This window comes from Manacus vitellinus, unplaced genomic scaffold (assembly GCF_001715985.3).
Source record: "Manacus vitellinus isolate BGI_N305 unplaced genomic scaffold, ASM171598v3 scaffold_0_pilon, whole genome shotgun sequence".
Lineage (NCBI taxonomy): Eukaryota > Metazoa > Chordata > Aves > Passeriformes > Pipridae > Manacus > Manacus vitellinus.
The window spans coordinates 48,985,693-49,010,479 of NW_021938789.1; the positions used below are offsets into that span (position 1 = coordinate 48,985,693).

Genomic DNA, 24,787 nt, shown 5'->3' on the forward strand with positions numbered 1-24,787 from the left:
CGCCTCTCCCTGGCCACTCGTCGCCTTGCGGGGTGCTGCCGGGGTGAGTGCCAGCAGGCGCCGGGCCCGACCCCCCGGCTCGGGATTGTTCTGAGCGGGGGGCAGTCCCTCGGGCCGCTTCCCGCGCTCGCCGCCGCCCTGCCGTCCCCGCGCCTCGCCTGCTCGGAACGGGTCGGGTCGGTCGCGGTTGGCGGAGGGTCCCGGCGAATGAAGTGCGGGACAGGGGCGCAGGCGGCCGCCGGCCCGGGGGCGGAGGGGGGGTCGGGGGCGCGGGGGCGCTCGGGCGTGGGGGGAGCGGCTCCGCTGCGCGTCGGTGCTGCCGGGACTGAGCTGTGTCTGTGGAGCCGTGCGGGATGCGCGTATGTGGGTATGAATATATAGATATAATTATATCTATATATGTAATATCTGTCTATCTGTCTGTGTCCATCCATCCTTCCATCCATCCTTCCATCCATCCTTCCATCCATCCTTCCATCCATCCATCCGTCTATCCATCCGTCTATCCATCTGTCTATCCATCTATCTATCCATCTATCTATCCATCTATCCATCTCTCTATCCATCTATCTATTTATCTATCTGTCTGTCTGTCTATCTATCTATCTCTCTATATAGATAAATTTCCTGTTGAACGTCCTCGTGTGGGCACGGGGGAGGGAGGAGAAGCCGGGCGCCGTGGCCGCCTTGTGCCGACGGCGTGTCCGCGGGAGCCCGTGGGTGCCCACACGGTAGCGCCGCCCTGCCCTGCTCGGTAGGTGCCCCTCTATGTGTATGTATGGATGTACGTATATGTATGTTTGCACATCTGTATGGGCACGGCGCCCTGCTCTCTCCCTCCCTCCCTCCCTCCCTCCCTCCCTCTGCAGGTGCTTGTGTGCTGTGTGACACACCCCGGTGCCGCACGCCCGCGGTCCCCAGGTGCCCCCGCACCTGTGGTCGCGGTGCTGCCCTGGGTACGGGTTTGGGGACACCCTCGATGGAGGAGTCGGAGGGTCCCGCGGTCTGGGTCCTGCCTCCGCCCCGTCTCTCTGTATAAAGCACCCCTTCGCCATCCCCAGGGTGACAGGTACTGTAGGCAGTTTGGCTGGAGCACAAACACTGCCTTTCTTCACACGCTCGTCACGAGTTAGTAGAAAGCTGCGACAGCCCAGATGCCTTCCTAGACATCCATTCCTCCTACTCAGGCTCTGGCAAAGAAGAAAAGATAACAGGCAGCACTTCTGTCTGTGTGGGTGGAGGACGAGAAAGGAATATTGATAATGTATTTGTTGAAGGGACACTAATTTTTGGTTTTAATTACTATTTTAGTGGTTTCAGAGTAGCGCTGTGCTGCATAGCTGCCACGGAACTCACTCGGTGGCTTTAGTTCAGTGCTTTTAAAACCCTGCGTTCTTCCTTCTGCTTTTTAGTAAAATCTTTTCTCGGTCCTGATGCATGCAAGGAACCCAGTCAGGAAAGCTCAGTTTCCAGAAGAGGGACGTGGACTGTGTGCAAAATGCTGAACAACTGGAAAAGCAGCATTTTCTATTTGCTCCAGTCCTTCTGGGTTGTAATGGCAATTTCCTACAACAAGTGAACATTTGTCATTCAGGAGGGATTTTGGTTAATGTGGTTTGTTTTGCAGGTTGGTCTGTTTGTTTGGGGATTTTTAAGTTGCTGGTGGTTTTTTAAGTTGTTTTTTTTTTTTCTGAATTAGAGGTGGAGTATCATTAAATGCAGGGCTAAATCTTGCGATTAGCACATGAACGGAACCATCCTTTGGAAGGAATGATGCCTTGTTAGACAAGGAAGGGACTCAGATCAGTGAATCCATCTTCCAACCAGTACTGCATTATTGGCAACCTCTCTTAGGATTCTCTGGAAACAGGATATCTCTTTCCTATAGCTACATAATATAGACATATAAATAATATAATTTTTAAGTAATTGTGTTCCCATTCAGTTGGAATAATTTTTTCCCCTTTCTGGGATAAAAGACTTAAAAAAATCTTATTGAAAGTGTACTGTCTTTTTTTTTTTTTCTCTAGAGCTGTGTGAAGAAAGTCTTCAGCCATGGATGTGTTCATGAAAGGACTTTCCAAGGCAAAGGAGGGAGTCGTAGCAGCAGCAGAAAAAACCAAGCAGGGTGTGGCAGAGGCGGCAGGAAAGACGAAAGAGGGAGTCCTCTATGTGGGTAGGTGGGCAGCGGAGACCACAACGCTGGTTGGTGTACACAGACATTCACTGCTGGATCCTCATCAGACCTAGTATTCTGAAAAAAAACCGAACCCTAATCACTCATAGGAGACCATTGCAAAACAAACAAGAGGAGAGTTGTGCCTCCTGAGCTCCAGTTCTTTAATGTTAGTTCTTATGTCACGTGCTGGCCATGTGTCACTGCTCTGTGGAGCCACATCTGTAACACCAGACTGAATGAGGTGCCTTGCAGTACAGGTCACTGGCTGGTTATTCTATTCAAGAAGTTGGTACAGTAAAAATAAATTAAAAAAAATATAAAAGCTGAAGTGGAAGGTAATATGACAGCATTCTATAGAATGTGGAGTTTAAATAGGATTTTAAGAGAAGACAATTGAGAGGTTAATTCAGGAATTGAGGATTAGACAGGCTGACTGATTGGCATGTTGACAGTAATGTTTTGTATGGCAAAGTGTCATGTCCTCATCGTTTGACGTTAACTTCATATTTTGTACTTAGTATTGCAAATTCCTAGCATTTCCATGACTTCTCCAAGAAGAACAGCTACAGTTAATGGAGTAGGGTAGGTAGACCCCAAGGTAGCAAAGCAGTTATTAAGTGTCGTTCTAGGACATGAAAGTCTTGCATAGAGGCAGGGATAAAATTCTTTTCAAATCCTAGATTGGTACTTTTATGCATGATAGTCATCTTTATTTTAGCAAGTATTGGGCTTTAGAGGACTGTCTTGCAAATGCTGCCATGAAAAATTCACAGAAAAATAACCTACCAAGACTATAGGAGTAAGTGGTTATTTTTAAAAAAAGTAATTATGGATCTGTTTCTCTTATTTTTCAAATAAAGTTAGTGCGTAATATAAAGGAGGGGAAAACATAGCCTTTTCTGTAGGTCCTTTCTATTTTGCTGATTTTGTAGCAGTTCAGCTCTGTAATGGATGCTGTGTGTGCCAAGGGAGATGTGCACACATAGCAGAGAGAAGTTAAACAGAGCTGAAAACCGGAGGCATTTTTTTTCAATGGGAGCACTGAGATTGCTGCAATTCCAGTGTCTTTTTAGGATTCCCTCCACCCTTGCAGGCTAGTGCCAGTTTGTGAGAAATTATTTCTGCTCCAGATAGTGTGGACTACTCATTTGGAATATACTTCTCGCATGTTGAGCCATAGCAAAGCTCAGTGCTCTTGCCAACAGGGATGGCAATTATTTTGAACACTAATTGTAAGATGAGTCTATTTTAAAATGAGCATCTGCTCATTTTCAAGATACCAAAACAGATGTTCTCTCACTGTAAATTGTGCTTGATGTTGGAGTCATTTTTCAGGGGCGAGGCTTTCTTTTATTTTGTTTTCTTGTGGTGCTGACCATGCTTCTGGGGTCATTGATTTCTTTGTATTGGAAACCTCCATTGTGTGCTGAATTAATCTTTGTGTTTGACCTGTTCTCCAAACCGTAATAATATTTGAACCTAGTTCTGCTCCCAAAGGCAACAGATTTCCTGTTGACTTCAGAGACGCTTTTGCTGAGGTTGAACTTTGGAGGGCAGGCTTGCTATTTTTTTTCAAGAATAAATGACTGAGGACAGCAGAACCCTGAGCCATGATAGGGACTTGTGCATGTGACTGTAGTAATGGTGGATGATCGTTCTCGTGCCAGATGCCTCCTTTTCAGAAGGAAGGAGCTGTATGCACACTTTGTTGTGCAGGTAAAAAAGCCTTTGGTTGGAAGCTGTCTCCAGGAGCTCTGGCAGCCCATGTACAGTTGTGTGCTTGTCCATACCTGCAGGGTGTTTCAACAGGATCACGTAGGGTCAGGGGTAAATTGGGAGCTGGGTGTTTCTCTGTCTACTTCCCAGGCACACAGGAGAGGTGGCTCTTCTCCTGTGCAGCGTTAGCAAAGGCCATTGTGATAATCTCTGGTTCTGTAGGCTGGTAATGGTTTCAGTGCAAAAGGTGGTGAAACCCCTTTAAGAGCAGAGGAGAGGAGCAGCACAATGCGGCAGACCTCCTGAAGATTTCCCCCTCCCTTTATCGTTGGGTTTTCAGGTTTGAGTTTCATAGCCAGATTATACTGTGAAAGCTGCCTGACATCTTGTAAAAAAGAACCTAACAGCACTGGGCTAAGAGGGACGTGTTGATGGTTTTTAGTTTCATAACATTCAGCCTTCAGTTACTGCTGGAGAATTAAGAAGATGCAAAGTCTTTGGTCCAGATCCCCTAGATGATATGGTCTCTCACTTGAATGAGTGGAATTGAAGTAAATATGGAAAACATCTGGACCTTCCTATTCAGGCTGCTGTTAACTATTATGTGAAAGATCATAACATAATTCTACCTGGTAAAGGATTAACTGGGGATCTGTTTTTTCCCTGTCTCTTTTTCCTTCCCTCAATCCACTGTCTTTATCCTCTTTTAAAGTACTCAAGATACTTTTCAATACAGTCTACAATGTGTTTTTATACTTTCATGTATTGTTTTTTGAGGTTTCTTTCCTGCCAAATTCCTCAGCTGATGGGCTTCATCATTGACCAGCTGAAATCAGTGGCTCTGTCTTGACTCATACAAGTGCAGCATCAGAACCTTTCTTGATGTTAAGCAAGGGCCTGATCATTGTTTAGAAAGGATGACTGAGGCTCAGCAGTCCTGTGCTGCTTGCGTTTGCTGTAAGTTTAAAACTGGGTCTCTCTGTATCCTTCAAGAGCTGTTGGTGTGAAGCAGTGAGGAAGTGAGTGGCAATACCCCCACTTGCTTTGAAACCAGGAACTGAGAGTAAGAAGGATGCATTTGCATACTCTTGGTGATTTAGTGTTCCAGATGTCCACTGAGCTTTTTGTGTGCTACCAGTGAGCTGAAGATTTTGCTCAATTGACTCTTCAGTGCATGTTCAATGCTCAGAAATGGAAGTTTCCAGTCCATTTTTGGTGTGTCATACACTAGCACAACAAAGGAATAATTCATCAGCTGCAGGGTTGCTAACAGATGAGTTGTTTACTACTCCCTGTGCTGGCACATGGCCGTAGAGTAGAACAGTGCAGTCATGACCTATTTGGCAAGACCATCCAAATTCCTCTGCTGCACTCTCTTTTCATGAGGTTTCTTGTTTTCCTTTGATGGTAGAAAAGCCAGCAGAGTAGTTGAGGGACTCAAGACCTGTGTGGTGGAATAATGGGCTTCAGGACTTGGAAGCAACCATTTTCCTTAGATGTTAATTTCTCCTTCCCCTAATTTGGGCTTCTGTCTACCTGTCTTTAGCCAACTCTGATTAAGTAAGGTGAATAGTCTGTTGGTCTCTCAAATAGTCCAGAAATGAGTGTATTTCCAAACTGCTGATACACTCCTTCTTTTTGGCATAATGATAGTGATGATAATAAATTATGAAGAGAGTCTATGGTATTTTTTATAATTGCAAAAAGGCAGAAATTCTGTTTTGGCTTCTCCCTCGCCTCACACAAGTGTGTACTATAGCTAGGAAAAAAAGCATTACCATGTACTACTATTGCTTCTAAGTAGTTTAGGTCAGAGTTAGGTTTCTTGGTCTTTATATTATCCCTACTCTGATTCCTCTTGTTTTGCAGGATACCACAAACAAGACTATTGATGTTTTGGGAATGAAAGACAGCTAATTTCTCTCAAATACAATGTGGACAACCAGCTTTCCTTCATTGCCAGCCAGAAGTCACCCTACTGAATTAAGCTGTTGTTATTTATAGGCCTGTTCTGGCAGCTCCTAATGTACTTCTAGATGCTGTTGTAGCTGGGATGGCAGAAACAGCTACTTGCATGCAAAAATGTGCAGTAGTGGGGCAAGTAGTATTGAGCTCTAACATATGCTGTAAGATCTGGAACACCAAATAGCTGGTTGTTTGCCAATTAATGGATTTGGCTATACATATCCCTGCTCTGTATGTGTCTATGAGCCGAGTTTTCATTAAAGAAAAGCCTCTCTTCCACTAACAGAGAATGCAGAGCATTTCTTTACGAGTTGTGGTTATAGCAGTGTTACGTCAGGGCAAGTGAAGTAAGAATCAGCTTACATAGATCCCTCTGGAGCTGTATGCATTGCAGAGGTCCTCAGGGAGTTCTGTCATACCATCCATCTCTTACTGGCCTCAGGGAACCGAGTGCTTGATAATTCACAGGTTTCCATGTCTTTAATAGCTCGGCTTGCAGACTGCAAATTCAACAAGATGAATGAGATACTGACCAGGTTTAACAATGCATTTAAAAGCATATGCTTAATATTAGGCATTCCAATAGACACTGTAAGCCTGCAATGGTGTTTAATCTCTTTCTAGAAGTCAGTAGAACCGTCATAGGCTTGAATTCCAGCATGCGTTCACAGTGCCCTGCTTTTTCAGGTCTCACGGTACCACAAGATTGAGAACCAAAGTCCTAAAACAAATCTTTAGATCTTAACACCTTGTATTTAATGAAATTTATGATTCTTCATTGGTAAATATTTTCAGTGAGAGAAAACAACCTTTTTTTTTAAAGAGAAAACTAAAATAAAGGGAGAAAATACTTCTCAGCTGTTTAACCTCATCATTAGCTAGCTGAAGGAACATGTCATTTTACTTGATGCAGTATTTTTTCCCTTTTATTTGTTGTGGATTATTATTCTGCTGTTGCTCATGGCTAACAGAGCCATTTCAATGCCGTAATCAATCTAATAGTGTCATGAATAGATGGCTAAAGTTCCATAAATTGGCACTAGTAGCCAGTAGGACATGTTGATGAATGAACTTATATTTTATTTCAATGTTTAATTGTATTATTATAACAATAAGTTTCTTTCTTCTAATATTTTTCTGCTCGTGCATTTTCCTCTAGTATATTTCTACTTGTATCAGTTTGTATATGATTTTTATAGGCTTAAGATAAAATTGTATCTATGTTAGAAGTGTAAAGTCAGAAGTATAAATTATAATGTCTCAAATACTGAATGACAGAGACAAAAAGTTGCATTACAAATAAGGTAATTCTGTGTTGCTAATAAAGAAAAGTCATCCTATCTCTGGCAGACTAAGTAAGATGATTAACTAGGAGCCATAAACTCTGTCATTGTAATACTTAATTGCACATTGTTAAGTGTCATAGTCCACAGATGGATACTAATCCCTGAAATGTAGCCAAATTCTAAAACCTGACAAGGACAAGTAGAGGTCTGGTAGGGAAAAAGGCGTGGAGGTAGATTTTGAACAGCAGTATGTGCTAATTTGTTTCTCCTGTTGAAAACACCAGCAATTCTTCCCTTTGATGCATCATGGTAAAGAGTTACGATCTTTTTTACATATCTGTTCCAAAAATCGGTTTGGTCTTCAGGATGACAGTTACATTGCTTTCACAGGTCTTGTGTTATGACTCAATCTAGTACAAGTTCTAGGTTGCTGCCTGCAAATCATATATGAGCTGTCACATGTGCCTGTGACAACAAGGACACCAGATGCAAAAGACCTGGAGTTTGATTTCAGTGGCTTTTTCATATTTAAATCCTATCTACCATTTAAGGTTTCTCTTTTGTATTAATTTATGTCTAAATCTGGCTAGCACTACCAGCTCCCCATGATTTTAACCTCTAGGTCTTTCTGTAGTTCAGTAGTGGTTGTCAACCCCTGCGAATTGAGATCTGGCCAAGTGTTGTAAAATGAAATTGTAAGGATCTTCTGGGAACTGTGGCTCTGATCTTCTCCAAATGCATGCAAGAGCCTCCTTAGGATGTCAACATTAACATGGTTTCTGTGCAGGGTCATCCATGTGAGTTTGCAAACTGAGAGGCTTAGTACGGCTGTTAGGAAAATGGCAAGGAAATGAGTATGTACAAGAAATAAACTGCAGAAGTGTTTCCACTGTTACTCACCTTTCCACAGTCAATATATATCCATGCAGTTGTTCTTTATTGATGGTTTTACCTCTTCCCTTAGATTAAATTCCTCTTTAATTTCTTTTAATAACCTTAGAAAATACTGCATGCAACTGTATGTAATCTGTATATTAATCCCTCTTTATCATCTGCCTAGTCTTTACCAGTACTTAAGAATATGCGCTTTCAACCGAATACTGTTCTTTTTTTAGGTTCCAGGACCAAAGAGGGAGTTGTTCATGGTGTCACAACAGGTAAGACAATTATCTCTCAATTTCAACCTCTTCTCTACATTTGATTAGTCAACCATTTAGCTGTTAAAAATTCTTTTTGAGAGCACTACAATTTACAAAAAATAGAAAAACATAGGAAAATTGAGAGAGCTGGTTGGGTGGGATGACTAAAGAGAAATGGCTTATAGGAAAGAAACAAATTTCAGAGCTTTGATCAAATGATTTGAATTTGTCACAGTTATGAGTGTTTTGAGATGCTTTTTAGAACTGCCTAATCTCTCAGTAGCAAGAGTACTTTCAGACTTTGGAATTAATGCCAGACATGTATGTTCACAGTAGAATTTCTACACTAAAAAAGGAGTAAATTTGCATTTTAAATTGATTTGCAGGAATCGTTTTAGGTATGAACTGAAACCAGTAACAAATAATTTGTTTTAAGGGGCAAAATGAATGGAAGTCTTTGATATCTACAGAGTGCAGGAAAGCCTTAGCTGACCATAGTGCACTGAATAGAATGTGTAATTTTCTGCTGTAGAATATGAGGCTTCTGGAGATGTGAAGAAAATGCATGCTCAAGAATATTAATTTGTTTTTCCCCAAAGAAATGAGAAAACAAATAAGGTAGTAGAAAAGGATTTTTGTTCTTAGTGTACAGCCAATGTATCATTCACGTGTGCTCGCATAAGCCAGTGCCAAAGATAAACAATGGTACATAAAAATGTCAGTACTTAATATCACAGCCCATATAAACGATTGAAAAGTCAGTCAAGAGTATTTCTAGTAACAAAACTGAAGAGAACATCTATGATAGTCCTTCAGAGTTGAGCCTCTGGCTAAGCATGCGTGCTGTTGTTATGAGATTTGAAACCTCAGCCTGTTAGACCTCAATTAAGAGAAATAGTCAAAGGGATCATTACTGTAACCAGTAGAGGATTGCAGTAGAATGAGATTTGAGGCACATATATCTAATATCATCACAGATGTGGGAACAACAACTGACAACAGTTGCAAGCAAGTTAATAGAGGTGATGTACACCAAGCTGGGCTGTGGTAGAATCCAAGTCAAGGGCATTTGCACATGGATGAAACGTGCTGAAGCAATAGGACTCAAGTAGACTAGCTCAGTGGGAGACTTCTTTCCCATCTCCCAGAAGAAACTACTGATCTCAAACACTGTATCTTTCTTTATCTGACTGCAGTATGTGTAGTGAGACAGGAAATTTTAAGTAAATGAACAGAATTTTTGACAGGTTTGAAAAGATGGTAAATTTTATTCTGGAAGGAACAAAACAGACTGTAAAGCCAAACATAGGGAGAACTCATCTGTTACGTGCTGTGCCTATGAACAGAAAATTTGGAAAAGTTACTGTCAATTTTAGGCAAAACAGTGATTGTTCCTCATGCGCTTTATGAAATGGGTGTCACAAAGTGAAACACTGAAAGCTTGGGAGTAATGGGGTTTGTGCCACAGTTTGCTTCCTTCTGGCCTGTTCAACTGTTTGAGATGAGTTTGGCTGTTGAATGGAAATGGAAAATGAATAGGGGTTGAATTTCAGGTTGAAATATGACTGTGAGGAGACTTCAGGCAGAATCTAGAGAGCACGGTATCCAAAATGAAACAGTATGGACTTGGTACTATAAGAACGGAGAAATTTCTTGGGTCATATTTTAAGAATAAAAACTAATTGTAAGTCTATAAAGAGTTGTTCTGGCCAGCAGAGAAGGTAGATGAAAACAGTTTTGGGTTCAGTGTAGTCATGCTAGGAGGTATAACATGAAGACACTGAGAAATGCCAGTGAAGTTGCTGTAGAAATCAAATCCCTTTAAATCAATGCAATTAAGGTTGATATAACAAAACTGCCCTTTAAGACACTTGTAAAGACCTACTTGTCTCTTTTCATAGGACTGGGAGTTCACAAATTCTGGTCATCTTAGCATATTAGCTCCCCAGTGCATCAGGGGAAATAAATATTTTATTATGTAAATAAAAAAGGTTTGAGAGGTTGGAGACAGTCAAATCCAAACTAGAATCACAGATCAAAACAAGTGTGTTCACAATTGTGCAGTTAGTCCTTTCTTACTGTCTGAGTTCCAAAATCTTGCTAGTTTAGCTATTTTTGAATAGTTAGTGGTTTAAAACCCTGTGCTGGTGAGATAACTGTGAGCTGACACACCTCAAAGTGCTATAAAACTAAATACACTCTTTGGTCAATTACTTTCCAAACCCAGACATTCTTGACTGAAGTGTTTCTTGCTTTAAATGTGACCTGATTGTACCAGGTTTAGTGGCATAAAGACACTGTGAAATGAGGATCCTAGGCTGTGCTTCACAGGAATATGGTGAGAGTGTTATTTGTGAAGTCACCCTTTCTCAGAACTTCTGAAGATGAAGCAGCTTTGCTTATTGGTTTTATGGGGTGTTTGCTTGTGTTTAGAATTGCCTTCCTAATTAACATGTCTACTGGCCTTTGACTATAAATGCATAATTCATCTACCTTGCTTATCTCCCAGGGATAAATGTCCAGAAATGAACAGTATTAAAGATAAAATATTTACAGTTCATCTCCTGATATTCAAAATAAAGCACTATTTGTAAATAGATCAGGGAGAAAAAGCCCTTGGTTCTTCAACCATGTGTCTGTTTCCTGAAAGTGAGTGAAGACACAATATCAAGTTATGAACCACAGTCAAGCGTTTTGCTGAATTATTTTATCCAATCATTCTTGTTTTTCTTAACACAGTTAACACATTCCTGCTGTGTTTATTTTAACTCCATCAGGTATCTTACAGAAAAATTGCATAAATTAAAGGACCACCAATGTATTTATGGCATCTTTGCAAATGAATTCTTCAAGTATCTGAAATAGATATTCAAAAATATATTTAGTGCAGTAAGAAGAAATTCAGAGAAATCCTGTAGTTTTCATCTACTTTTATTGTTCAAAGTTGAAAGCAACTAGTTATCATTTTGAATTAAGCCAAAGGTTTCACAATGATATTGTATGTTACCCAGGTGCCTATAATAAGTAGGGGAAAGAAAACTTCAATGCTAATATTTTTTGTACCGTGCTGTAGTACGTATTTGAACTTCAAATTCAAAGTTAGCCTCGAGATGGTCGTTGTACATCGTCCCAGGGTCATTTAATGGAATGGACAGTCTCTGCATAGACAGAAGTAATCAGGCCAGAGCACAGCAGAGCTCTGCAGAAGCTGATTTACCCTGTTTCTCAACACTGGGATGCAAAGCATGTATCAATTCTACAAAGACTTAAGGGCTTAAGATCATTAAACAACCTGGTATTCAGATTAATTTAATTACTTGGAATCAACCCCCTACATTCTGAACTGATTTGTTTGTGCATAGTTAATGCTTTCCCCTGCTTACTACTTAATGAAGGCAATAAAATATGTGAGACTGGAAACCTATTTTGGTTTTTCTTCTCCTGTCACTGGGGTTTCAGAGCTGGATGGTCACCAGGCTGGAGCTAATTATCAGAGTCACTCTGGTGACTTCGATGATGTTTGGGTGCTCTGATTTCTGAGGGGGTGTATGAGAGATCTTTCATGGTAACTCCCGTGTCAGCTTTCTCATGCTATGTCTGTGTGTGGGTTTTGGCTGGGGTAGAGTTACTTTTCTTCATAGTGGCTGGTATGGGGCTGGTTTGGATTTGTGCTGGAAACAGTGATAGTGTTGATAACACGGGGATGTTTTAGTTACTGTTGAGCAGTGCTTACACAGTGTCAAGGCTTTTTCTGCTTTTCACCTCACCCCACCACCAGGGTGGGGTGCACGAGGAGCTGGGAAGAGACACAGCCAGGACAGCTGGCCCCAATTGACAAGAGGGATATTCTACACTGTGTGGCATCATGCTCAACAATAAAACTAGGGGTAAGGTTGGTGGGGGGCAGCTGCTCCGGGTCTGGCTGAGCATTAGTTGCTTGGTGGTGAGCAATTGTTTTAATTTGCATCATTTGTGTTTCTTGGGCTTCATCTCTCTTTCTCTCTGTTATTTTCCTTTTTATTACAATTTGTTCAAGTTATATTATTTCAATTAAACTGTACTTATCTCAGCCCACAAGTTTTCTTACTTTTACCCTTTCAATTCTCTTTTCCCCTGTCCTGCTGGGAGTGGCAGTGAATGAGCAGCTGTGTGGTGCTTAGTTGCCAGCTGGGGTTAAATCACAAAACAGTCTGAAATAGAAGCAATCTTAAATATACCTCTTTTGTTACTACTTTTATCAACATCTTATTGTTGTGCCATTAAGGGTGTTAGTGGCCTGATTCCTTTTGATTTTACTTTGCATGTACTAAGCCTTTCCTAGGATAATATGTTTCTGAGAGGAGAAAACAGACTTCAGGCAGAGCTTTTCCAAAACATTCTAATAGTAGGAACAGCAGCCACTGGATAGTTGTGCTTGGTAGGTGGTTGTACTTGCCAGGACAGCATAGAAACATGGCTTTAATAATGGCATCAGGAATTAGGTGTTTTCTACTGAAGCATCCAGAGTGCTCTCAATTCCACTCTGTTTCTTGGTATTTTGCTTTTGAGGTGCAGTTTTTTTAATAGCTTCAGATAATGAAACTAATTATGACCTGACAAGGAACACAGTGCAACCATACTTTTATCATTTTATCGGAAGAGGCGAGTCTGCTTAAGGGCAACTGTGCATGTGATCCTTTGTCAGCATTGAGCCTGCTGAATTTGTCCTTTATGTGTTCTGCCATTCAACATGTTTTGGAAAAGAGAGTTTTCAAACCAGTGTATGTCACTTGCATAGAAAACAAAATGAACAGAACGAAAGGACCTAGATTTATAGAATCATGGAATGTCTCATAGACTGGTTTGGTTTGGAAGGGACCTTAAAGATCATTTAGTTCCAACCCTCTGCTGTGGGCAGGGACACCTTCCACTAGACCAGGTTGTTCATAACTCCATCCAATCTGGCCTTGAACATTTCCAGAGATGGGGTATCCACAACTTCTCTAAGCAACCTGTTCCAGTGCCTCACCACTTTCACAGAAAAGAATTTCTTCCTTATGTCTAATCTGAACTTTCTCTTTCAGTTTGAAGCCACTCCCTCTTGTTCTATCACTGCATGCCCTTGTAAAAAGTCCCTCTCCATCTTTCTTGTAGGCTCCCTTTAGGTGCTGGAATGCTCCTACAAGGTCTTCCTAGAGCCTTCTCTTTTCCAAGCTGAACAATTCCAATTTTCCCAGCCTTTCCTGCTCCATCCCTCTGATCATCTTTGTGGCCCTCCTCTGGACTCTGTCCAACAGGTCTATGTCCTTCCTGTGTCAGAGCCCTAGGGATGGACACAGCACTCCATGTGGGATATCACAAGAGGGGCGGAATCACCTCCCTTGACCTACTGGTTACGCTTTTGATGCAGCCCAGGATGTCTCCCAAAAAATGAATGAGACAGAGGAAAATTGAAAAGCAATACTGATATGTACCCAAAGCACATCTTTTTTTTTTTTTTTTTTTTTTTTAATATATATTTTTTTTTTTTTTGAGAATAGAATTTTTAAATCTACTTCTGCAAGATGCCACTCTAACATCTCTGTTTGAGGTTTCTTTTTGCTATTTGAATTAATATTGGAAGCAATAGAGAGTTTCTATCTCATAATGTTTCTCAGCTTGTTTCTGCAAGACTCCATGTACAATCAGGTCTTAACATTCTTTGCAAGATACACTGTGTCACTAGGACACACTTTAAGATACGTGTTTACAAAAACTAGTTACGTGTAGAATCCAGAGCTTTTTGTAGTCTGTAGCTGGTAATAATCAAGCGGGGCATCTTAACAAATGTCTTTTTGCACTTACTAGCATTAAGTCAAACCTTCCCTGAGGGCAACATTTGCTTTACAGCAAAAACCACTTTTGATTTTTTTTTTTTTCTGGAAAAAACATGGCAGTAGAGTAGTGGATGTATGCAATAAAATTTCTTGAGAAGTTTTTAATCTCATTAGCATGTATGGTTATGGAACAGACTTTCTCTGTTACTAGTTTCAGACGATGTTGCCGTCCTGCTCTGTAATGAAGTCTCCTGGCCATAGCAGAGATAATACTCATTTGGTTCCTAACTTTTCCCTTTCACTTAGAGTGAGCATTAAATTATCGGCATCCTTTTTCAGTCAGCAGATATTTATTATTTGGGTCTTTAATAAAAATTGTATTGTTTACCTTTCTAGCTTTTTCCTAATTGTTGTTTTTAATGTCAATCATGGCAGTGTATTCTGCCTGCCCTGCGATATGGATGGCTGATACTCTTTATGCAAGAAATTAAAGAAATGTAATTTATCCACAGAAAGTCTAATTTTTTTGCATGTACTTCCCCAAAAAAAGACTCAAAAAGGGTGGCCTAACTGCCAAGCAGAATCCATCCTGTGCTCAAAAAGGATGCAAATAAAGCTATGAATACATTTTATGGATCAGAGGGAATTTATCTTGGAGGAAAATATAGCATTAGTTAGAATTGCAAAAATATATGGGTGTTTTTGAAGAACAGTCCCTTGTTTAGATGAGTAAATGTGTTTTTTGCTGAAAATCTGGCTGCATAACTTTAAGGCATGAAGTCATTCCATTCCTTTTCTTAGTTCAAGCTGCTGTCAGAAAGAGCCCTTGGGAATGAATGAGCAGAAAGAATCCAGTGATATTCTGAAAGGTAGAATGGCAACTGCTGATGTATATGTAGGCAAAATGAGTTATTGTTTCCCTGGGGCTTGGAAGTTAGCTATTAATCCCGTTTGCTTTGGCATCTTTGGCATTCAATCTTTTTGTAGATTACTATTTTATGTATCAGCATCAGGGTAAAAATCTCTAGAGAGTCTGATAAAAGGTTGTATTTGAAATTCTCTGGTTGAGCATTGGTAGATCTGCTTTTTAATTAAATATATTCTAAAAAATGAAAATAAAAAGAATAATCAGTGCTTTTGAACCTAATGAAAGAAATCTTGTCTTCCACGCCCTGTACCATGTAGCAAGTGTTTGGTGGACTAACTGGAATGGATTATCAAACTGGCATATATAACACAGTGAGTTGAACATAATAAGGGCCCTTAAATAATGACTTTTCTTCCCTAAAGTACAACTAGACATGAATGAAAATGTCAAATATCTTTCACATGAAAGATATTGAGCCAAAAATAAGGGTTATTTTTACCTCTACTGCTCCAGTGTTATCAGTTGGATAGTTGAATTTCTTAAGATCCACTTGGGGTACAGAAAATGTAATGGCCTTATGGCTTTTCATGATGTTGGACTGCCAGTGATAAATAAAATTCTCTGAAAACCTTACAGCTCCCAGAGTCCTAATGTGTTTTTCCATCATCTGTTTCTCCTCAGTGGCTGAGAAGACCAAAGAGCAAGTGTCCAATGTTGGGGGAGCTGTGGTGACAGGAGTGACAGCGGTGGCCCAGAAGACAGTGGAAGGAGCAGGGAACATCGCTGCAGCCACTGGCTTGGTGAAGAAGGATCAGTTGGCCAAACAGGTTTGTTTATTTACAGTCTTTTCCAGGTGAAGAAGTGAGCAATGAGTGGTCTCCGTGAACTGAGGGGCAGGTGGAGTGTTTTCTTTTCTGTCTGCCAGTGGATCATTTGTGTTACGCTAAACAAATGAACAGCAAAAAAAATGTCTGCTGTTTATAGCTTGTAGTTTGAGTGATTTGAAGAATTTGGGAACTTGAATAGAATTAGGCATGAAACTTTACTATTCTGAAATGTCTTAGCAAATTTGTATCATGGTTTAAAGTGTGATCTAGTGATGATTCTGAACTCGGCAGCCTCTAGCGGAGGCCAACCACTGTAGAATAACTGTTTAGTTAAATGAAAAGGTAACTGTTTTTCCCAATAACTCAGGATTAAAAAGCAACCTGCTAGTACTGAAAGGTCAAACAGCAAATCTCAGGTTTAACAGCACAATTTGTGTCCACTGTAGCTGAAGATTGGTACAATTTGGTATACCAATCCACTGACTGGTTAGACATATTACATCTAAAGTCAAGATCTAGCTGGAGAGTCTCTATCTTCCATTAATACAGCGACACTATCTCAAAAATGCCTCCAAGTATTCTGAGCTCTTCAGATTAAATTTTCTCTAGCTCATCCTGTAAAGCATTCTGTAGGTGTTTTTATTCCAGCACCAAGGTGAACATAAGTATTTGCACAATATGAAGTGTTACTACATTTTTGTTGCTGATACACTGTGATTATGTTCTTCCACTTACACTAGGTGAAAAGTGACCCCAACTGGTGGGAGCAATGATTTCCAAAACGTGTACAGTGTTGTTTGGAGGCAAAAATAACCCAGAAGAGACAAATACCTCCCTTTGTGCTGTTTTCTGTATGAACATTTAAGACTTAGAAAAAATAGGATTAGGAAGAATATTTAGTATTTGCATAAAGATACTGTGTCACAGATTTAGCATGAAGTTCTATTGTGCATGTTATTTCCAGTTGGCATCCAGAGAAGCTGTTAAAATTGAATCCTTAAAAACTTTTAGTTTTTTCCTTGTCTATTATTGAAGTGTATTCCTATGTGTCTGACAAATCCTATTGGTGCTTTAGTATGGGGAGCAAAAAGGGATATTACATTGTAGTAGGCATTCATTTCATTGTGGTGGATTGTTCTTTTAAACATCTCACAAGCAGTTTTATTCTCTTTCAAAGCAGTTTTCCTGGGGTTTTTTTTAGTAATTTTTTATTCAGCTTTGGGCGAAATGTTGCTTTTTATGTGGTCATGGTCCTTTGTAAAAGCTATGTGGAAGATTTGCAAAATTGAGTATCCAATGAACTGCCAGGGGATACATGAGTATGGCATGGCCACAGTAGTCTATGCCTGTAGTTCCTGCTAAAGCTCTTCTGTAGTTTTACACAGAGAATACTCATTTCTGTTCATAGCTCTTCAAACTCAGTGTAATAAGGATCATCACTGTAGTAATGCACTATTACCTACTTTAGTATTGAGCATAACTAATATTTTTTATGTCAATATACATATAGAGATCCTTATAAAGTATAAAGCAAGTGTCTTCTGATTTTCATTTAAATATGTTCTGTATATTGTTAAGCTTAAATATAAGTCGTGATGGCTCTAACAGAATAAAATCACATCTGTGAAATGAAAGAACATCCAGAATGTACATGCATATTATTCCACTGCCCTATAAATAGCAACATTATTCTGAACTGGTGCTTTGTTCTTTAGATATGTAAAACCATTCATTTGATTCTTGATACCGGTATTTTTAGACTGAGATTCTCAGTCATCTCTACAGTATGGCCATGTAGCTGATTAGTATCTGCGGCTCCTAGTGGTCTGCCTTAGGTCTCTGTCTCTTTCTGGTTTTGCAAGGGATGAGTGATCATTAATATCAAAATTGAATCATGTGGTTTTGCATTCCTGTGCAGCTCAGAGGCATGAGATAGACTTATGCTTGGCTTTTCCAGGTAAAGTGACAGTTGGGTAGGCCAGTTGAGGGCATCCAGAATACCAGTGGGACACAGGTCTCTTGTAGGAAACAGAGTCTTTCTGAAATAACAGAAGGTGTCAAACAAGCATTCAATCAAAGTATCATTGTAACTTTGTGTTTTATCTCTGTAAGGTTATGTGACTTAAGGCCATGATATATCTAGTCTACTCTAAACTAGGAATAAGACCATGATTAGCAATAGCAAATTCATTCCCTGAACTTCAGTGTGGCCAGCCAAATGCTTTTGGAAGGTTATTCTTCCTAGGGACATCTACTTGGAGTTTATAAACTCCATATAAAGCAAATGGCTGGGTATATCATGTGCAGGATGAACACTTTGCTTGCTTACACAGGGTAAGCCATTTGATTGAACAGGGAATTGCAAATGCGGCATACCATTGAAAGCAGATAGAACCATAATTGCAGACTGTTTTTCCACAGAAGGCATTAGCCAATAATTTGTTATTTTTAGTTAGCTTCTAAACTTGTGACAAATTATTTCTTCCGATTCACATGAACCCACGTAATCTAATCCAAATCCTCCAACTGAATGTAATAAATAGTGATCTCCTGAGGTCCCTTCCAATCTGAGTTATTCTGTGAACTGCTGTAAACTCAACCTCCATGCAAGTGAAGAGGTTTGCATATTTGTTATCAATTACAGAATCAAGGACTGTGAAATAAATACAGAATCATAGAACATCTCAAGTTGAAAGGGACTCCTAAATTATCATCAAGTCCAGCTCCCTGCTCCTTGTAGGGATTAGCTGCTTCAAAACATGTTTCTGGAAGCCCCTTGAACTGATGTCATTGCTGGGATCTGCTACTAGTTGATCTGCTTGCCTGTGTGAAAGCTTGCAGTCTTGTGTGGTGACTGGCATTTTTCTTGTGCCATGATGGAAGTCTGGTTTTGACTTTCAACCAGTTGAAAACACTTGTAATTTTCTTTACCCATGGATACAACATTGCTTACGCAAAGGAAATACTAATCAACTTCTTGGAAAAATCCTTTCTTGAGAAGTTTGTCCAAGCTTACCTAGTGCAGCCTTTAATATTGGAGTGCTTTGGAGCATGAAGCAGAGACTTAACCATCCGACTGAGGCCAGGCTGGAGGGCTGCTGTCACACCACACTGTCACGTACCTGCCCCGCAGCTGGTGTAAGCAGGCAGTGCAGAGTGACAGCTGAGAACAGTGAGAGACAGGGATGACTCGACAGTGCCCATCTGAGGGCTGCCCAGGGGATTTCTGCTGTGGCACAGACTCACTGCTTAACACAGCAAGGGCAGTGGCGGTTAGTAGGATTGAATTAATTATAAAAGGGCTAGTGTACTGCTAGCAGTATTTTAATAAACAACAAAGCATTTATTCTGTGCCTGTACATGTTTTATTTCTGTGTACAGCGTGAATGTGCTTCTAAATTACTGGAGTTAAAAAAAAAAAAAAGGAAAATTATTGATGATTGCATTTAATGTAGAGATGAACATGGTTTTTTACTGAGTTAAGAAAGCTGTAAAATCCAAAGGATTTTACAGTCTGAGTATTCTGTTTTCAGCTCAGCATGAATGTATGGACCCAAATAGGCTGGAGGGGTACTGTAGTGTATAATACTGCCTGAGAACAAAACACAGATTACAAAGTTTATTGTTTTCAAATAGGTAATTAACAAATTAAAGTTCTTGACCTCACTAAATTCATGTAATTTGGTTCCCTAACATCTAAAGAATAAAACAGTTGGTAAGTTCTATGATTTCTATGGTGAATAATTTTATTTATACTAGCACCAAAATCCCCAGTCAAGCTCAAACCTCACAGTTCTCTGCCTACCATGTCAGTATATAGTCAGATAGATTTCATGTGCTGTAGATTTACTAAAGTAAATAGAATAGCAGACCTTGTCCTTAGCATATTTGGGATCTATATGATCTGTATAGGTTGTGTTTGATATCTATATGTGCTAAATCCTTTTTCTTTTTAGTGTCTCTTAATTTAACACGTTTATGGTAAATACCACTGTGAACACAAACATAAAACTACAGTAGCAGGTAATGTAGGTAGGTAATATACTTACAGAGCAGGTAATATAACTCATTGGTTTAATTACAAAGCTTTCAGAGAAACAGACTTTTAAGTGTCAAGATTGCCAATTTAAGCATTAAGCATTCTGTAGGGAATATTACTTAACTAAGAGCCCTGGCTAATTGCATTTTATGTGAAAATTAATACAGAAGAATGAAAGCAATGTCAAGTTTGCAGTTTCTCCCCCTCCCCGCCCCCATGCATTTCCTGGCACTCCTTACAATTTGAACACTGTCATAGCATAAACATTCAGTGCAGTAGATCCCAGGCATAGAGTATTTCTTGTGTTATTAATTTTCTTGCCCAGAACAGCTACTCTTATGAACGACCAAAACTTTCCATGCACCATTAACCATTGTTTAGAGCCAGTGTGAATCCAGTCTGGGGAATCACCATAATCAAATATACAAATATGTAGGAGCCTTCTTCATCCTTTTTACAGGGAAGCTCCATGAGAATAAGGACATGATGAAATGCCCTTTAATTTTGATGAGAGGAGAGCAACTCCCTTTTGATTAAGATACCAAGCATCATAGTGTACTCCAGCCAGCTATTATTTGTTCATTTGGGAAATCTTATTAGTAGAAGGAAAGCAAACCCTGCAAGTGTCTCTGAAAATTTGTCTTTCAGTGGTAGAATGAAGGTTTCTTTTTGTATTAAACACTGGGGTTTTTTAAGTGCAAGTGAAACCTCTTCTTTCAAAGATTTCTGTTTTGTCTTATTGCAGACTAAGATTCCCGTGTTCCCAAAGAAGTTTCGATTACCTCCCGTGTTCCCAAAGAAGTTTTGATTACCACCTGTAGTTTAAAAACCCAAAAAGTTGAATATGGAATCTTTAAAGTTTTGCACTTTATATTTTGAATTTTAGATCAGTTTAGAAACCCTTCTGTAGAAGTCTTATGGAGAAATAACCACAAACTTAGGATTGGCATTTGACTTTTACTGAAGTTATCTTGGGTATAAATCACAGAAATTTGAATACCAACATTGGAGTCCCCAGTGCTGTTTTAGTGTTCTCCTTGCTACTGCGTACAATATAAATGTCTGGCTTGATAGATGAAAAAGCTCCAACAGGCATTTTCTCATTTAGTCTCTTTCTATCCTCTGAGATCTATTTAGTGTATTATTTTATTTCCTGCTGTGCCATAATACTGACACGTCACATGAAAATTTTTGAAACTTTTATGTCTAATTTTTTAATGTACTTTCCTTTTTTATTTTATAAGATGTTCTTACCTGTTGCTTTCTTCTCAGCATGTTCTGGTAGCACTTCTGGACATGAGTAGATTAATTTCATTTACCTTTGAACATCACCGTTTGAAATATTTAAAATCAGGATGGGCAAGATAGAAATGAATATGCACAGAAAATAAGAATAATTGAGGAAAAACCAAATGGCAAAAGATCAGTGATTCCAGATAGGAGTGCCAGAGTTTCTGTGTTTGTTGAAGAGAGTGTTGAAATGCTGGTAGGATTTTGGTAGGTCAACTTGTGCTTGGCCTCCCTGATTGGCAGAGAAAATTCCTTTCCTGCTGTGGGACATGTTGTCAGTACTTTTTCTCAGAAGGCAAAAAAGCAGTATTTGAAGGAAGACCACATTCTCTTTGTCAAAGCATTTCCATGCATTCACATCTGTGACTTAAGCAGAACTTGAGGGAAGAAAACTTGTGTGGTGTTACCAAAATATCCTGGGGGTTATTGCTCTTCATTAGTTCAGGAACACATATCAGTCTAATCTAAAGGTCTTGTGAGTTTTCCTGGTTTCCTAATGGCTTTCATGCTGTGAGATAACATTTTAGTGCAGACTGATGTTCAGGGTCTACCTGCTGCCTTCCATACTTCTGACCATAATGTTTTCCTAATTACCTGTGGAGAAATTTAATTAAGAAGCTTTTGGGTGGCATCACATTGTTCTTTGTTTTCTAGCAATTGCTCAACCACAGATTTATCTTTGACCCTGAAGAAATGAAGTACCCCCATCTTAAACCGAAAATGCCAATCTCCCTCGGTGTCCGAGAACAGGAATTGTTTGCCAGCTGATAGAAATGTGAACACATTCTCCATTAGGAATTGTTCATGTCATGATAACGAGATAATATCTGTAGTATCTACAAATAACAGAACACAATTTTTCATTTCTTTTTCTTTGACTTGTGAGGGAGAAGCAAAAGACACTTCCCATCCTTTTACCAGGAGGCTGCTCTTTGCATTTGTTATAAGGGTTTGCTTGTCTGCAGTCTGCTCTGTTTCATCCCTCTTCTTTTCTTTGGTCTCCCTTCCACCTCCTATATCCTCCAACTCCAGTTTCCATTCTAACCAACCTAATACACCCCCGTAGCGCATTCCAGGCTGCTCTGAGATTGTGTATATAGCCATCTCATTGTGGGATTCTCTCAGGCTAACTATGGGACCAGTTCTGTTTCGTAGTGCCCCAGTCTCTCCTGTGTGTCCCTCTGTGGGATTTCATGAAGTACTCACGGAATTTTTTTTTTCCTGCTCTAAATAATTACCAATCCTATGTTAAATGTTCAGGAAGGTGCTACTTGCTGAGAGGCATACTTGTAAGTTTATTTGGGGATGATTCATATTCATGCCAATTATTCCTGTTCTTGCCCGCTGTTGTGTGAAAGATTTGGCTGCTTCAGATGGGAAATAGTTTTATGTAACCCATGATAGTTGGGCAAACTTAATAGTGGCATTTTTGTGCAACTTGAGGTAAAGGTTTTATAAGCTTGCAAACATTACTAGGTTACAATAACTATCTCCTTAGCATCTTCTGCCATGTTTCAGTGCCCCTTTATTTTGCTGCCAGGATGGAGTGTGTAGCCTTGGAAGGTAAGGAGCTTAAATGTGATTCATTCAGTGCCTATCTGGAAGTCATTATCTTCAAAGGATTTGTGATGGTAGCTGGTGTGACTTGCTGATGTTGTAAAAGCCCAACGCTGCAACTGGCAGATTTTTTTCTAGCTAGCAGTGAAGGTTTATGATGCTGAAATGACATTTTGGCAAAGCACTGCAGTTTGTGTTTGTGTCTGCCAGTCTGTTCAGTGAAGCACTGCAGTGAGATGCTTAATAGACATGAGTGGCAAATTGGGGTCCTGGATTGAAGTAATGATGAGGATTGTATAACCTTCAAGGATTGAAGTGTGGAGTAAATACCTCTCTATGGAGAAATAGATTAATCTGTGTTTTCAGAATGTCAGTCCAATGTCAGCTCCCACAAAAACCCCCACCAAAACCCTGTAGGTTAAGAGGGAGAGGGAGGATGAAAGAAATAAGGCAGGGTGCTTTTATTAGGACTACCTAATTATTGGCAGTCCTGTCATTACTGTTAGTAGAATGGAAGTTTATATCTGAGTACTTGTGATGATCACCAAATACCAGTGGCATATGATAGCATTTTGGTGGCAATTTTGGCCACTGATAGAACTTCCTAAACATATATATCCAGTAATAGGTAAAAGCTTGTACATAGCCTGTTTATATCTGGGACTTCTTCAAAGCTGCTAGCAAGTAACGAAGGAGATGACTCATTTTTTTCTACAGTAAACTGTTATTAAACTTTTTGGCTCTCACCTGCTTTCAGCTGTGTTAAAATTGTCCCTTAGAGGAAGTTGAGTGGCCTGATAATTTTTCAGTTTTTAAGTTACTTGTCTAAGAGTGTTTCATTATATATATGGACACTGGAATTTGTTACCGGAGAAAGCTACATGGAATGTCTCAGAAATGTATCTGAAAATTTAGATGGCAAATGTCTTTTTTGTCAGTCTAATGCAAAATATTCCCTGTGAGGAAACTGGAGGTGTAAACTGCTAAAGTTGCCCTCAAAAAAACCATGCTTTTTGAAAGAGTGAAGCAGGCAGAGAGCCTGCTTCTGAAATATATTTGACATATTGATTGCCCTCCATGCTTTTGGTGTTAGCTTTCAGAGCTGTTTCCTTTATTAACACATACCCAGGAGGTTTGCCAGGCTTGGGTCAGAAAAGTCAAAATGAAGCTGAAGATGAGGAGATGCAGCCAGTGAAGAACTTCTTTTGCTGTGCTTAGGAGGTTAGCTATGAACAGAGGGAGAAGCTGTCTGTAACTGCCTCTCTTCGGAAGCGCATAAAACAGGATTTGTGCCTTTGAAGCTGCTTAATCCCTCTGTCCCACCTCCCACTCCATCCTGTGTCAGCCATGCATATTTCTTCTCTGGGGCTGTGGGACAAAGCAAAGGCTCTAGGCATTTTTGGCCGACCTTTGCTATACCTTTTCATTGTGTAATGTAATTCTTTCTTTGTGTGCTATTATATGTAAAGAAGATATGTGGATTTATTTTTTTTTTTTCTTTCTAATTCCCTGTGATGGTTTTAGGGAAGGGTCCACTGTGGTCTAAACGGACATGCATTGCCCTGAAGCTGTATGAAAAATTCAATTAGGGTATCAGGGTCAGTGTCACTCATGAGAAATGTCTTTTTATCCTTAAAGACAGTATTTATAACAGGGAGTGTCCGAGCTGAAGAAGGGAAGCAGCAGTGGTTGAAACAAACTATCACATCTAAAGAAAACTATTTTTACAGCTAAAAATGCTGAATCTGCTTGGGGAAGGAAATTACAAGGGCAACCGAGTTGGGTTAGAGAGCATTTTTAAGACTTGAAGCTTGTCTTGATTTTATGTAAGCCTTTAGGAAGGAGGCTGGAAGCTGTAAAACCTGTTAGCAGCTCTAATATTGAGAACTGACTATGAGCTTCTGATTGCTTCTAATGTGAAGTGTTTGTAATTAATTAAGCTAATAATTTATAGTAAGTTAATACTTTAAAGATGTTGAAATGTGTGGTTTAATTCTAAGGATTAACTGGCATTGCTGGCCAGTTTGGTAGAATTTATACCCCTAATGCAGTTTATAGATGATAATATGTGCATGAAGCACTTTTGCTTTGCCTAATGAATATACTTATGTCAATTTAAAATAATA

At 39.7% G+C, this 24,787-nt stretch overlaps 1 protein-coding gene across 5 annotated transcripts in view; it reads left to right on the plus strand.

Moving 5' to 3' along the window:
• The first annotated feature begins 281 nt into the window (after window positions 1-281).
• Window positions 282-24,787, plus strand: part of SNCA (synuclein alpha) — a 61,701-nt gene continuing 37,195 nt past the window's right edge. The window contains exons 1-4 of one of the 5 annotated variants that reach the window (XM_018072939.1): window positions 282-367; window positions 2,031-2,176; window positions 8,262-8,303; window positions 15,630-15,775. In XM_018072939.1, coding sequence (XP_017928428.1) covers window positions 2,056-2,176; window positions 8,262-8,303; window positions 15,630-15,775 — 309 coding nt within the window. In that variant the 5' untranslated portion in view covers window positions 282-367; window positions 2,031-2,055. Of the gene's footprint in view, window positions 368-619; window positions 755-1,145; window positions 1,232-2,030; window positions 2,177-8,261; window positions 8,304-15,629; window positions 15,776-24,787 lie in introns of those variants that run through there. The other 4 variants (XM_018072951.1, XM_018072955.1, XM_018072945.2 and 1 more) reach the window with 4 other exon arrangements.